This window comes from Chiloscyllium plagiosum, unplaced genomic scaffold (genome assembly GCF_037043375.1).
Source record: "Chiloscyllium plagiosum isolate Xiang-an unplaced genomic scaffold, Cpla_swu_hap1 HiC_scaffold_2, whole genome shotgun sequence".
Lineage (NCBI taxonomy): Eukaryota > Metazoa > Chordata > Chondrichthyes > Orectolobiformes > Hemiscylliidae > Chiloscyllium > Chiloscyllium plagiosum.
In genome coordinates, this window is record NW_028270140.1 from 158,606,547 (window position 1) to 158,620,453 (window position 13,907).

Genomic DNA, 13,907 nt, shown 5'->3' on the forward strand with positions numbered 1-13,907 from the left:
CAGTAATTTTCAGATACTTGTTACCCACTTAATGCAAAAATTATTTCTTTAAATCTCCTTTAACCGTCCCACTTCTTAGCTCAAATCTATGACCCCTGGTTATTAACCATTCTACTAAGGGTTTTATACCCTATCTATGCTATCGTAACTCTGTAAACCTCGACCAGATTACCCCTTGACCTTCTCTGCTTTAAGGCTGCTCTGCCCATCCCAGCTAGTCTTTTTTTAGGTGAAATGCTTCAGCTCAAGCACCATCCTGGTGAATCTCCTCTGCACCTTCTCCAGTGTGATCACATCATTTGTGTAGTATAGCAACCAGAATTGCACTCAGTACTTCAGTTGTGGACAAACTAATGCTATATATAGTTACAGCATAGCCTCTTTGCTCTTGTATTCAGTGCCTTGAGTAATAAAGCAAGTATCCATAATTCCTCCTTAACCACATCACCACTGCTTTCAAGGGTCTATGGACAAACACACCAAGGTCCCTCTGATCCTCTGTACTCCATATCCTACCATTCAACGTATACTCCCTTACTTTGTTAGTACTCCCAAAATACAACATCTCACACTCTTTTCTGGATTAAATTCCATTTGCTACTGTTCTGAATAGCTGCTAGGACAAAGGCTGGGCAAGCATGCACTCTACCCAGAAATAGTTAACTATGAGGATGAAAGGAAGTCAAAAAAACCTTAACACTAACACACAGTCATTGTTCTCAAGATAGCTTGATCTGATGGGCCAATGGGCTGAGGAATGTCAGATGGAGTTTAATTTAGATAAATGCGAGGTACTGCATTTTGGAAAAGCAAATTAGGGCAGGACTTATACACTTAATGGTAAGGTCCTGGGGAATGTTACTGAACAAAGAGACCTTGGAGTGCAGGTTCGTAGATCCTTGAAAGTGGAGTCACAAGGTAGATAGGATAGTGAAGAAGGCGTTTGGTATGCTTTCCTTTATTGGTCAGAGCACTGAGTATAGGAGTTAGGAGGTCATGTTGTGGTTGTACAGGACATTGGTTGGGACTTTTGGAATATTGCATGCAATTATAATCTCCTTCCTATATCGGAAACTTGAAAGGGTTCAGAAAAGATTTACAAGAATGTTGCCAGAGTTGGAGGATTTGAACTATATGGAGAGACTGAATGGACGGGGCTGTTTTTCCTGCAGCGTCGAAGGCTGAGAGGTAACCTTAAAGAGATTTATAAAATCATGAAGGGCATGGATAGGGTAAGTAGACAAGGTCTTTTCCCTGGGGTGGGGAAGTCCAGAACTAGACGACATGGATTTAGGGTCAGAGAGGAAAGATATAAAAGGGACCTCAGGGGCAACTTTTTCTCACACAGGGTCATGCATGTATGGAATGAGCTACCAGAGGAAATAGTGGAGGCTAGTATATTTACAGCATTTAAAAGGCATCTGGATGAGTATATGAATAGGAAGCGTTCAGAGAGATATGAACCAATTGCTGGCAAATGGGATTAGATTAGGTTGGGATATGTGGTTGGCATGGACGAGTTGGACCAAAGGGTCTATTTCTGTGCTGTACATCTCCATGACTCTGTATCTTTGAAGAGTAATCTCATGGAAAACATTTAGTCACTCTATCAGTAAACAGAATCCTCTCTTTCTGGTGGCTGAGTTTGGAGACAAGAAGGGCTTTGACAGGATGGCAATGCACCCAAACCCCACTTCTACCAGAAAGGAATTCCAGGTGAGAAGCCTGGGAGGATTGACCTTCTTTCTTTGCTCCTTAATAATCACTGCTTTAGGTCCTCCTTCCACCACCACCACCACCTAGCTGCATTTGTCCAGGAGAAAGTGAGGACTGCAGATACTGGACAGCAGACTAGAGGGTCTGGTGCTGGAAAAGCATAGCAGGTGAGGCAGCATCCAAACAGCAGGAGAATCAATGTTTTTGGGCATAAGCCCTTCATCAGGAAGGCCATGTGGTTTGTATTTGGTCATGTGGTTTGCACGTTCAACTGTGCAACCATCTTGTCAGTTCGGAGGATAGATTGTTGATCAAAGGCACTTGTTACCTGATATCACTCGCTGAGAGCCACCCTTGCTGCCAAACCTCCTGCATCCCTCTTCCATGACTCCCACTCACCCTCTAATTGACTGGCAGCTCACAGTAGGCAAGGGCTCTAATATGATCATGGCTGATTATCCAAATGTTCCTGCTTTCTCCCCATCATGACAGAAAAGAACATGATTGTGACCAATGCTTCTGTCAACAACCTAGGATCACAAGTTGACTACCCAACTTGTGAGTGTGTGACACTTGTTAGTATGTTGACTTTACTTTTTTATCACTGACCGTAGTCCCTACTTCTGTATCTAGTCCCTATACTGTAGTTAAAGCAAGGAATAATTGTGCACCAACTTATGTTGGAATTATTGAATGACTGTTATTTCTGTCCAGAGAAAGCCGTGACTGGAGAGAATGCCCAACATACGTCAACAGAGAAACCAGTTGCTATTTCAATCAATCGTACACTTCAGAGATGGAGTACTGTGTGCATCTGAAATCTGACAATATCACACACGAACAGCGGTGTTTTACATTCAATGATATTGGTAAGTACAAAGCTGTCTATAATATATTATGATCGCTTCTTGGCAAGTAGATGGCAAGGCTGAGTAGTTTGTGTTTCAGATTCAGACTCTGAGGTGACTCTTATTCAAGTATGACAACTCAAACTCAAATTAAACTGTCAGGAGCCCATCAGTGCTCGCAGCTGATGGTATCACCAAATACACCCCTGCCTGTATCCTGCATCACTCCCTCCTCTGATGTACCCGTTAACTCGTCTGTCACTTCTCTATCACTATCCCCCACTCTGCTCCTTTCCCCCACACCTCTCATTCACTTATCATTCCCCTTCACTCTTCACTCACTCTTCACACCACCATTTCTACCTCACTGCATCTCCCTCACTGTATCCCCTCACTTTATCACTTCCCTCCACTTACCCTAATTGCATCCCCCACTTCTCCCACCCCCCCTCATTATACCCTGTGCCCTTTCCCCTCTCACTGTGTTGTTGACAATTACTGTTTATTGTCAAAATCACTAATGTCATAACTCTGATTGTTGTTGGATTCACTGATTAACATGAGAACTGATTATTGTTGGAATGACTGATTGTTGTTGGAGTCACTGACGATTGCAACAATTACTGATAATTGTTGGAATCCCAAATTAATGTTGGATTCAATAATTATTGTTGGAATTACTAACTAATGTAAGAATTGCTAATTATTGACAGAATTGCTAATTATTTTTGGATTTACTGATTATTTTTGGAATCCCTGATTACAGTTGGAACTAATGATTATTCAGAGAATTACTGATTGTTGTCAGAATCCCTGATTATTGTTGACATCACGAAGTATTGTTGGAATTGCTGATTATTGTCAGAGTTCCTGATTGTTGTTGAATACATAGATTAAGATTGGAATTTTGATTAGAATCCGAATCACTGATTAATGTTAGATTCCATTTTGACTACTGTCTGAATCCTTGATTATTGGTGGAATTGTTGATCATTGGTAGATTTGCTGATTATTAGCAGAATTGCTGATTATTTTTGGCATCACTGATTATTTTTAAAATCACAATCATTTTTTGGGGAATAACTGATTATTATCAGATCTCTGATTGTTGTCAGATTCACTGATTAACTCTGCAATGCTGATTTTTGTTGGAATCCCAGACTTTGATTAGAATCATTGGTTGTTGTTGGAAGCCTTAATTATTGTCAGAATTGCTAATTATTGTTGGGTTCACTGATTATTGTCTGATTGATTGGTCATTGTTGGAATCACTGTTGTCAGAATCGTTCATTACTGTTAGAATCTCTGACTGTAGTTGGAGTTATTGGCTACTGCTAAAATCCCTGATTATTCTTAGATTTGCTGATCCTTGTCAAAATCCCTGATCATTGTTTAATCTCTTTTGTTCTGTCAGTGAAACCAGATGCTCCAATTTCATTGAGCTGGGCGCTCTTGAACATCAGCCAGTCGGGATTATTCATGGATATTCAATTATGGTGGGAAGACGTGGTGAATTCAGAGCCCAGTGCAGGGTGGACTCCTCGCCGGTACGAAATTCAGTATAAACGCCGAGACGCAGAGCTCTGGCAATCGGTAGGTGCACAGACAACTGAGGCACTTTTGAGAAGGTTCCGATTCCTTTCATTATATCGAATATGCACAGTCTTGTGGTCATGACCATGATCTATGAACATTAGACACAGACTTTGCAGCTGGCTTTATTGAGAAGATGGACCTGGAAAAGTCAGTGAAGTAGAGGTGTCAGCTATCAGGATGAGGCAACTCAGGACACTGACAGGATTGAGGGTGAAATTTTATGTTTAATTCATTCATGGGATATGAGTAAGGATTCTAGGTAATCCAAGATGGAGGACAGGAAATATTTCTGGCTGTAACAGCTGCTCCTTTATTGAGGTATTTTAGGTGTTGGAGGTGATTTCCTTGAATTCCAGGAGCAGCAATTACTGTTTTATATGCTGTTGCATTGTTTTGGAATTTTAGAAAAAAAAAGTCAAAGCAATAGCAGTTTTAAAAGGGAGAAGAGCAGACAAAGGAAGCACATGGTGAAGTCAGTGCTGGAGAGAGAGAGAGAAAGAAACTGACACAGCAGTGAATCTGCCCAGTTACTGCCTTTGCTGTTTGAATTCATATATCGCTGGACTTCGGAGTGCATGTGGAAAAATTAACAAACAGTGAAATTCACAACTGATCTTGCAGGAACTGTTTGGGCGAGGTTCACAGCACAGAAGCAGATAAGTGTTTTGTTTTTAAGTGGGACCTACAGAAAGTCTGCAGTAGTGAGTAGAGTGGGTTCTTTTTTGATTATATGTTTTTCGAGATATGTGTCTTGATTAAACTTAAAATATAAGCCATAACTGTTAATTTAACCTGGGGCAGTGTTTTGTAGAGGAATAAGACAGTGTTATTTTCTGGGTATGTAGATTGTGAAAGAGCAAAAATGGCCTTTAGTAGAGTGATATGCGCTTCTTGTCAGACGTGGGAGTTTAAAGAGAGTTTAAGGGTTACTGTGGATTATATCTACAATAAATGCTGTTGGTTGTGAATCTTATCAGATCGAATGGATCGGTTGGAGAGACAGAAGCAATGAGGAATTTGCAAAAGCAACAGTATGTGATGGATGGCAGATATAGAAAGGGGGGGGGGGAGTCGCAGATACAGTCACATAGATGGGTTAACTCCAGGAAAGGTAAGAGAGGTAGGCAGCTAGTGCAGGAGTCTTTTGTGGCTATATTCATTTCAAACGAGTATGCTGTTTTGGAAAATGTAGGGGGTGATGGATTCTCAGGGGAACGTAGCATGAAAAGCCAGGTTTCTGGTATTGAGACTGGCTTTAATGCAATGAGGGGTACGTTGGGTTCCAAGAGATCAATTGTGTTAGGGGATTCTCTAGTCTGTGGTACAGACAGACATTTCTGTGGCCAGCAGTGAAAAATCAGAATGGTGTGTTGTTTCCCTGGTGCCAGGATCAAGCATGTCTCAGAGAGGGTACAGAATGTTTTCAAGGGGAGAAGGGCCAGCAAGAGGTCGTTGTCCACATTGGAACTAACAACATAGGAAGGGAAAAGGTTGAGATTCTGAAGGGAGATTACAGAAAGTTAGGCAGGAATTAAAAAGGAGGTCCTCAAGAGTCGTAATATCTGGATTACTCCCAGTGCTACGAACTAGTCAGGGCAGGAATAGGAGGATAGAACAGATGAATGCATGGCTGAGGAACTGATGTATGGGAGAAGGATTAAATTTTTCAACCATTGGAACCTCTTTTGGTGTAGAAGTGACCTGTACAAGAAGGACAGTTTGCACCTAAATTGGAAGGGGACTAATATACTGGCAGGGAGATTTGCTGGAGCTGCTCGGGAGGATTTAAACTAGTAAGGTGGGGAGGTGGGAGCCAGGTAGATAGTGAGGAAAGAGATCAATCCGAGACTGGTACAGTTGAGAACAGAAGCGAGTCAAACAGTCAGGCAGACAAGGTAGGACTAATAAGAGGGGGAGTGTCATTTTTGATAAAGGATAACATTACAGCTGTGCTGAGGGAGGATATTCCTGGAAATAAATCCAGGGAAGTTATTTAGGTGCAACTGAGAAATAAGAAAGGGATGATTACCTTATTGGGATTGTATTTTAGACCCCTAATAGTCAGAGGGAAAGTGAGAAACAAATTTGTAAGGAGATCTCAGCGATCTGTAAGAATAATACAGTGGTTATGGTAGGGATTTTAACTTTCCGAACATAGACTGGACTGCTAAGGGTTTAGATGGAGAGGAATTTGTTTAGTGTGCAGAAGAACATTTTCTGATTCAGTATGTGGATGTACCTACTAGAGAAGGTGCAAAGCTTGACGTACTCTTGGGAAATAAGGCAGGGCAGGTGACTGAGGTGTCAGTGGGGGAGCACTTTGGGGGCCAGCGACATTAATTCTATTAGATTTATAATAGTGATGGAAAAGGATAGACCAGATCTAAAAGTTGAAGTTCAAAACTGGAGAAAGGCCAAGATGGCAAGAACTTTCAAAAGCTGATTGGGGGGCAGATGTTCACAGGATGGCTGGAAAATGGGAAGCCTTCAGAAATGAGATAACGAGAATCCAGAGAAAGTATATTCCTGTTAGGGTGAAAGGAAAGGCTGGTAGGTATGGGGAATGCTGGATGACTAAAGAAATTGGGGGTTTGGTTAAGGAAAAGAAGGAAGCATATATAAAGTATAGACAGGATAGATCAAGTGAATCCTTAGAAGGGTATAAAGGCAGTAGGGGTATGCTTAAGAGGGAAATCAGGAGGGCAAAAAGGGGACATGAAATAGCTTTGGCAAATAGAGTTAAGGAGAATCCAAAAGGTTTTTACAAATACATTAAGGACAAAAGGATAACTAGGGAGAGAATAGGGCCCCTCAAAGATCAGCAAGACGGCCTTTGTGTGAAGCAGCAGAAAATGGGGGAAATACTAAATGGGTAGTTTGCATCAGTATTTACTGTGGAAAACGATATGGAAGGTATAGAAAGTAGCAAAATAGATGGTGACACCTTGCAAAATGTCCATATTACAGAGGAGGAAGTGCTGGATGTCTTGAAATGCATAAAGGTGGATAAATCCCCAGGACCTGATCAGGTGTACCCTAGAACTTTGTGGGAAGTGAGAGAAATGATTACTGGGTCTATTGCTGCACTATTTATATCATCAAGGTGCCGGAAGACTGGAGTTTGGCAAACGTGGTGCCACTATTTAAGAAAGGTGGTAAGGACAAGCCAGGGAACTATCGACCAGTGAGCCTGGCATTGACATGGGCAAGTTGTTGGAAGGAATCCTGAAGAACAGGATTTACATGGATTTGGAAAGGCAAGGACTAATTAGGGACAGTCAACACGGCTTTGTGCGTTGGAAGTCATGTCTCCCAAACTTGATTGAGTTTTTTGAAGAAGTAACAAAGGATTGATGAGGGCAGAGTGGTAGATGTGCTCTGTATGGACTTCAGTAAGGTGTTCGACAAAGTTCCCCATGGGAGACTAGTTAGCAAGGTTAGATCTCACAGAATAAAGGGAGAACTAGCCATTTGGATACAGAACCGGCTCAAAGGTAGAAGACAGAGGGTGGTGGTGGAGGGTTGTTTTTCAGACTGGAGGCCTGTGACCGGTGGAGTACCACAAGGATCAGTGCTGGGTCCTCTACTTTTTGTCATTTACATAAATGATTTGGATGCGAGCATAAGAGGTACAGTTAGTAAGTTTGCAGATGACACCAAAATTGGAGGTGCAGTGGATAGCGAAGAAGGTTACCTCAGATTACAACAGGATCTTGACCAGATGGGCCAGTGGGCTGAGAAGTGACAGATGGAGTTTAATTCAGATAAATGCGAGGTGCTGCATTTTGGGAAAGCAAGTCTTAGCAGGACTTATACAGTTAATAGTAAGGTCCTAGGGAGTGTTGCTGAACAAAGAGACCTTGGAGTGCAGGTTCATAGCTCCTTGAAAGTGGAGTCGCAGGTAGATGTGATAGTGAAGAAGGCGTTTGGTATGCTTTCCTTTATTGGTCAGAGTATTGAGTACAGGAGTTGGGAAGTCATGTTGCGGCTGTACTGGACATTGGTTAGGCCACTGTTGGAATATTGTGTGTAATTCCTTCCTTCCTATCGGAAAGATGTTGTGAAATGTGAAAGGGTTCAGAAAAGATTTACAAGGATGTTGCCAGGGTTGGAAGATCTGAGCTATGGGGAGAGGTTGAACAGGCTGGGGCTGTTTTCCCTGGAGCATCGGAGGCTGAGGGGTGACTTTGCAGAGGTTTACAAAATTGTGAGGGACATGGATAGGATAAATAGGCAAAGTCTTTTCCCTGGGGTCGGGGAGTCCAGAACTAGAGGGCATAGGTTTAGGCTGAGAGGGGAAAGATATAAAAGAGATCTAAGGGGCAATATTTTCACGCAGAGGGTGGTACATGTATGGAATGAGCTGCCAGAGGAAGTGGTGGAGGCTGGTACAATTGCAGTATTTAAAAGGCATTTGGATGGGTATATGAATAGGAAGGGTTTGGAGGTATATTGCCCGGGTGCTGGCAGGTGGGACTAGGTTGAGTTGGGATATCTGGTCAGCATGGTGGGTTGGACCGAAGTGTCTGTTCCATGCTGTACATCTCTATGACTCTATGTGTGTTGCTGGCTAGGCCAGCATTTATTGCCTGCCCCTAGCTGACCTTGAGAAGGTGGTGCTGAGCTGTCTTCTTGAACCATATGCTTTACATCCACAATACCCTTAGGGAGGGGATTCCAGTGACAGTGAAGGAACAGTGATTTAGTTCCAAGTCAGTATGGTGAGTGGCTTGGAGGGAACTTGCATGTAGAGGTATTCTTATGTATCTGCTGCCCTTATCCTTCTAGGAAGTGGTTATGTATTTGGAAATTGCTATCGAAGGAACCTTGGTAAATTTTGACAGTGCATCTTGTAGATGGTACACACTACTGCTGCTGCAGCCACGCAAGTCGTAAATTTCCAATCCTCCTGAGTTACAATGGTGGTTCCAGAACACTGGAGAATTGCAAATGTCACATCCTGGTAAAGAAATGGCTATTGAATAAAATGATTTTTCTCTGTCTTAAATACACTCAATGACTTGGCCTCACAGCCCTCTGTGGCAGTGTATTTCACAGATTCAGTGCCCTCTTGCTGAAGAAATTCCTCCTCATCTTAGTTCTACAGATCGTCCCTTCACCCTGAAGTTATGGCCTCAGGTCCTAGTCTCTCTGGCTAATGCAAATATCTTCTCCACATTCACTCTTTGATAAAGTCCCACATAGGAGATTAGTGAGCAAAGTTAGGGCACATGGTATTGGGGGCAAAGTACTTACTTGGATTGAAAATTGGCTGGCTGATAGGAAACAAAGAGTAGTGATAAACAGTTCCCTTCCGAATGGCAGGCGGTGACCAGTGGGGTACCACAAGGTTCGGTGTCGGGACCGCAGCTGTTTACAATATACATTAATGATATAGATGAAGGTATTAAAAGTAATATTAGCAAATTTGCTGATGACACAAAGCTGGCTGGCAGGGTGAAATGTGAGGAGGATGTTATTAGAATACAGGGTGACTTGGACAGGCTAGGTGAGTGAACGGATACATGGCAGATGCAGTTTAATGTGGATGAATGTGTGGTTATCCACTTTGATGGCAAGAACAGGAAGGTAGATTACTATCTAAATAGAGTCAAGTTAGGTAAAGAGGAAGTACAACGAGACCTAGGTGTTCTTGTACATCAGTCAATGAAAGCAAGCAGTGAAGAAAGCTAATGATATGCTGACCTTCATAACAAGAGGAATTGAGTATAGGAGCACAGAGTTCCTTCTGCAGCTGTACAGGGCCCTAGTGAGACCACACCTGGAGTATTGTGTGCAGTTTTGGTCTCCAAATTTGAGGAAGGACATTCTGGCTATTGAGGGAGTGCAGCATAGGTTCATGAGGTCAATTCCCGGAACTGCGGGACTATCATATGTTGAAAGATTAGAGTGACTGGGATTGTATATGCTTGAGTTGAGAAGGGTGAGAGGGGATCTGGTTGAGAAGTATAAGATTAATAAAGGATTGGACACTCTGGAGACAGGAAGCATGTTTCCGCTGATGGACGAGTCCAGAACCAGAGGACACAGTTTAAAAATAATGGGTCAGCCATTTAGAATAGAGTTGAGGAGAAACTTCTTCACCAGAAAGTAGTGGATATATGGAATGCTCTGGCCCAGAAGGCAGTGGAGGCCAAGTCTCTGGATACTTTCAAGAAAGAGATGGATAGAACTCTTCAAGATAGTGGAATCTTGGGATAAGGTAGGGATACTGATTGTGGATGATCAGCCATGATCATAATGAATGGTGGTACTGGCTCAAAGGGACAAATGGCCTACTCCTACACCTGTTGTCTATTGTCTATCCAGGCCTCTTAGTATTCTGTAAGTTTCAATCTTCTAAACTCCATTAAGTACAGACCCAGAATCCTCAACCGCATACTGTGGCAGACAGTTCCACAGATTCACAGTCTCTGAGTGAAATAATTTCTCCTTATCTCAGTCCTAAATGGCCTACACTATATCCTTAGGCTATGACTCCTGGTTCTGAACTTGCCTATCAATGGGCATATCCTTCCGGTGTTTATCCTGTCTAGTCCTGTTAGAATTTTATAGATTTCTATGAGATTTCTCCTCATTCTTTTAAACTACAGTGAATGTAGTCCTAACCAATCCATGCTGTCTTTGTATGTTAGTCCTGACATCCCAGGAATCAGCCTTGTAAACCTTTGTTCCATTCCTCCTTAGCTAGGACATCCTTCTTCAGATAAGGAGACCAAAACTGCACACAGTATTCCAGGTGTGGTCTCTCCAAGGCCTTGTACAATTGCAACAAGACATCCCAGCTCCTGGACACCAATCTTCTCACTATGAAGGTCAACATCCCATTTCCCTTCTTTACTGCCTGCTGCCCCTGCATGGTTACTTTCAGCGACTGGTGTACAAGGACATCCAGATCTCTGCACAACTCCCCATTTCCCAATCTATCGCCATTTCGATAATAATTTGTCTTCTGTTTTTGCTACCAAAGTTGGTAACCTCACATTTATCCACATTATGCTGCATCTACTATGCATTGGCTCACTTACTCAACTTGTCAAAATCACACTGAACCATCTCTACATCGTCCATAAAGCTCACCCACCCATCCAAGTATGTATCATCTGCAAATTTGAAGATATTACATTTTTGTTCCTTCATCTAAATCAATAATATACATTATGAAAAGCTCGGGCCCTAGCACTGATCCCTGTGGCACCCCACTAGTCACTAACTACTGCTTGGAAAATGATCCATTTAGACTCACTCTTTGTTTCCTGTGTGCTAATCATCTTTCTGTCCATTTCAGTACACCACCCCAGTCCCATGCACTTTAAGTTTGCATGCTAATCTTTTATATGGGACCTTTTCAAAAGCCATCTGAGAAAGCCAGGTAATCCATATCCAGTAGCTCCCCCTCACCAACTCTATGAGTTACATTCTCGAAGAATTCCAGCAGATTTGTCAATTTCCTTTTTGAAAATCCATGCTGTGTCTGATCCTGCCACTGTTTTCCAAGTGCTGTGCTATTAAGTATTGTATAATAGACTCTAGCATTTTCCCACTACCAATGTCAGACTCACTGGTCTATAATTCCCTGTTTTCCCTCTACGACCTTTTTAAATAGTAGGGTTACATTAGCTACCTCCAATCCATAGGAACCGTTCCACAGTGTATAGAATCTTGAAAGATTATCAACAATGCATCCAGTATTTCTAGGGCCATTCCTTAAGTACTCTGGGCCCTGGACATTTGTTGGCATTTAATCCCATCAATTTCACCAATACAATTTCCCTAGTAAAACTGATTTCCTTTAGTTCCTTCCTCTCACTGGACCCTGCGTTGTCCAAATTTTTTGCAAGTTTATTTATGTCCTCCTTTGTAAAGACAGAATCAAAATATGTATTTAAATGGTCTTCCAACTCTCTGTTCCGCACTTTAACTTGTCCTGTTTCAGACTATAAGGGACCTACATTTGTCTTCATGAATCTTTTCTTCACATACCAACAGAAGTCTGTATGTTCCCTGCAAACTTACTATTGTACCTTATTTTACCCTCTTAATCAATGCCTTGGGAGAAATAATTCTCATTGGTGGAAGGATCATGAATCTGTTAAATTGATCTATAAAAGGAGGAGGCTGGAATTGAAGCCAGGTCCCTGGCACTGTAAGGCAGCAATGCTAACTACTCAGTGTTTATAGGTTGAAAATCAAAATTGTAGTGCTTTGTGGTGGTAAAGTCACTCTGTTGTCTGTGATGGCACTTCTGAATAAATAAAAAAGAAAGCAGAGCTATAACGGGCCTTTAGTATAGTGGTAGTGTCTCTACTTCTGAGCGAAGAGACCCAGTACAAGTCCCACGTAGTCCAAATGTGTATAATGGTATTGTTGAAAAGGTTGACTAGAAAATATAAAAAAAAGAATACAGACCCATCAGGGCTCTTGTGGAACAGAGATAGTGTTCCTACTGGGCCGGGAGGCATTGGTTCAAGTCTCACTTGCTGTAGCCCCAGGAATGGGTCTGTTCCAGGCTAGTTCATGCTATGTACACCATGAATAGAGACTTTATTTTGACGTTCCTTTTCTGTCAGGTTGCACTGTCCTAATTGTGTCTTTTGGGCAGGAAAGACTTTTTCACCTTGGCTTCTGAATTCAGTCCTTGCTGCAGAAACAAATAATTAAACTGCACTGGAAGCCATGCCCTCAACAATTTCACTGTTCCTGTCTCTCTCTGGAACTGCTGGCTCTCTTCAGAGTTGCTGTTTTATTCAGTCATCTCCCTGTAATGTTTTAACATGCACGCATTAACAAATGTTAAGACACTAAGGCTGAGGAAAAGCAGCACTTTTACCTGGAGCTGGTAGAAACTTCTGCTCTTTGTTTTTGATACTAATCTCCTGGTTATATATATTTTTTTATTTTTTTCCTTACCCCATACTACCACCTAACTGTGGTAGTGCTTATTTTTCCCTAGCACCCATGTCGTGTGTGTCGGTGTGGGACACAGTGAAGAACAAGTGCACAAATCTTTATTCGATTTCCACCATCAGGAAAAAAGGAAACACCCGAATGGCCAGTGACAAGCAGTGCCCTTCTCATCAAAGGGCAATGCTGCGTGATCAAAAAAGTGAAGGAGAGGGCAGGGATTAAATTAAAATAGAGTTGGAGGGGGAAATAAAACACCGCACTCCCATCTCTCCTTGACTTCTGCTCTCTTTTTGTTGAGGCCTTGTTGAAGGGGATCTCTTTATGTAAACACCATTGATTGCCAGCTGAGCCCAATAGGGAGGCAGCCCAGAGATTGGCTGGTGTGTAATCGAGTGCTCCTTGAAATGACAGATCAACAAATCCACCCTCTTGTTTCCCTGTCATTTCACAAGAACAGACTGAACAGAGTTTTGAACAGACACATGGTTGAAATACAATTCTCTAACCAAGTATTTTCTTAAAGAGAGATTTGCTGCAGACTCTTTTCCAACAGGAGAGATACATTTTTGCTCTGTTCTGTTTCGCCTCTCCCTTTGACACACTGATGCAACTGCAATGTTCCAGCAGGGAGCTTGAGTGTTCATTTTTCAAATTGTGACATTGATGGTAAGCAGTTTGTTTGGAACATAACTGAATCTGAAACTTGAGCTTGTTTAATATCAATACGTAGCCCTTCCAGCTGCTGAGACACAGTCTTCAGTGAGAACTCTGTCTTCTCACCAGCTGAGACAAACTGAAGCCGATTACAGAGTCACAACC

At 42.2% G+C, this 13,907-nt stretch overlaps 1 protein-coding gene across 2 annotated transcripts in view; it reads left to right on the plus strand.

Moving 5' to 3' along the window:
* The window catches only part of ghra (growth hormone receptor a), a 220,467-nt gene that overhangs the window by 137,760 nt on the left and 68,800 nt on the right, over window positions 1-13,907 (plus strand). For both annotated transcript variants that reach the window (XM_043703291.2, XM_043703317.2), the window contains 2 exons: window positions 2,431-2,585; window positions 3,979-4,157. In XM_043703291.2, coding sequence (XP_043559226.1) covers window positions 2,431-2,585; window positions 3,979-4,157 — 334 coding nt within the window. The remainder of the gene's footprint in view (window positions 1-2,430; window positions 2,586-3,978; window positions 4,158-13,907) is intronic.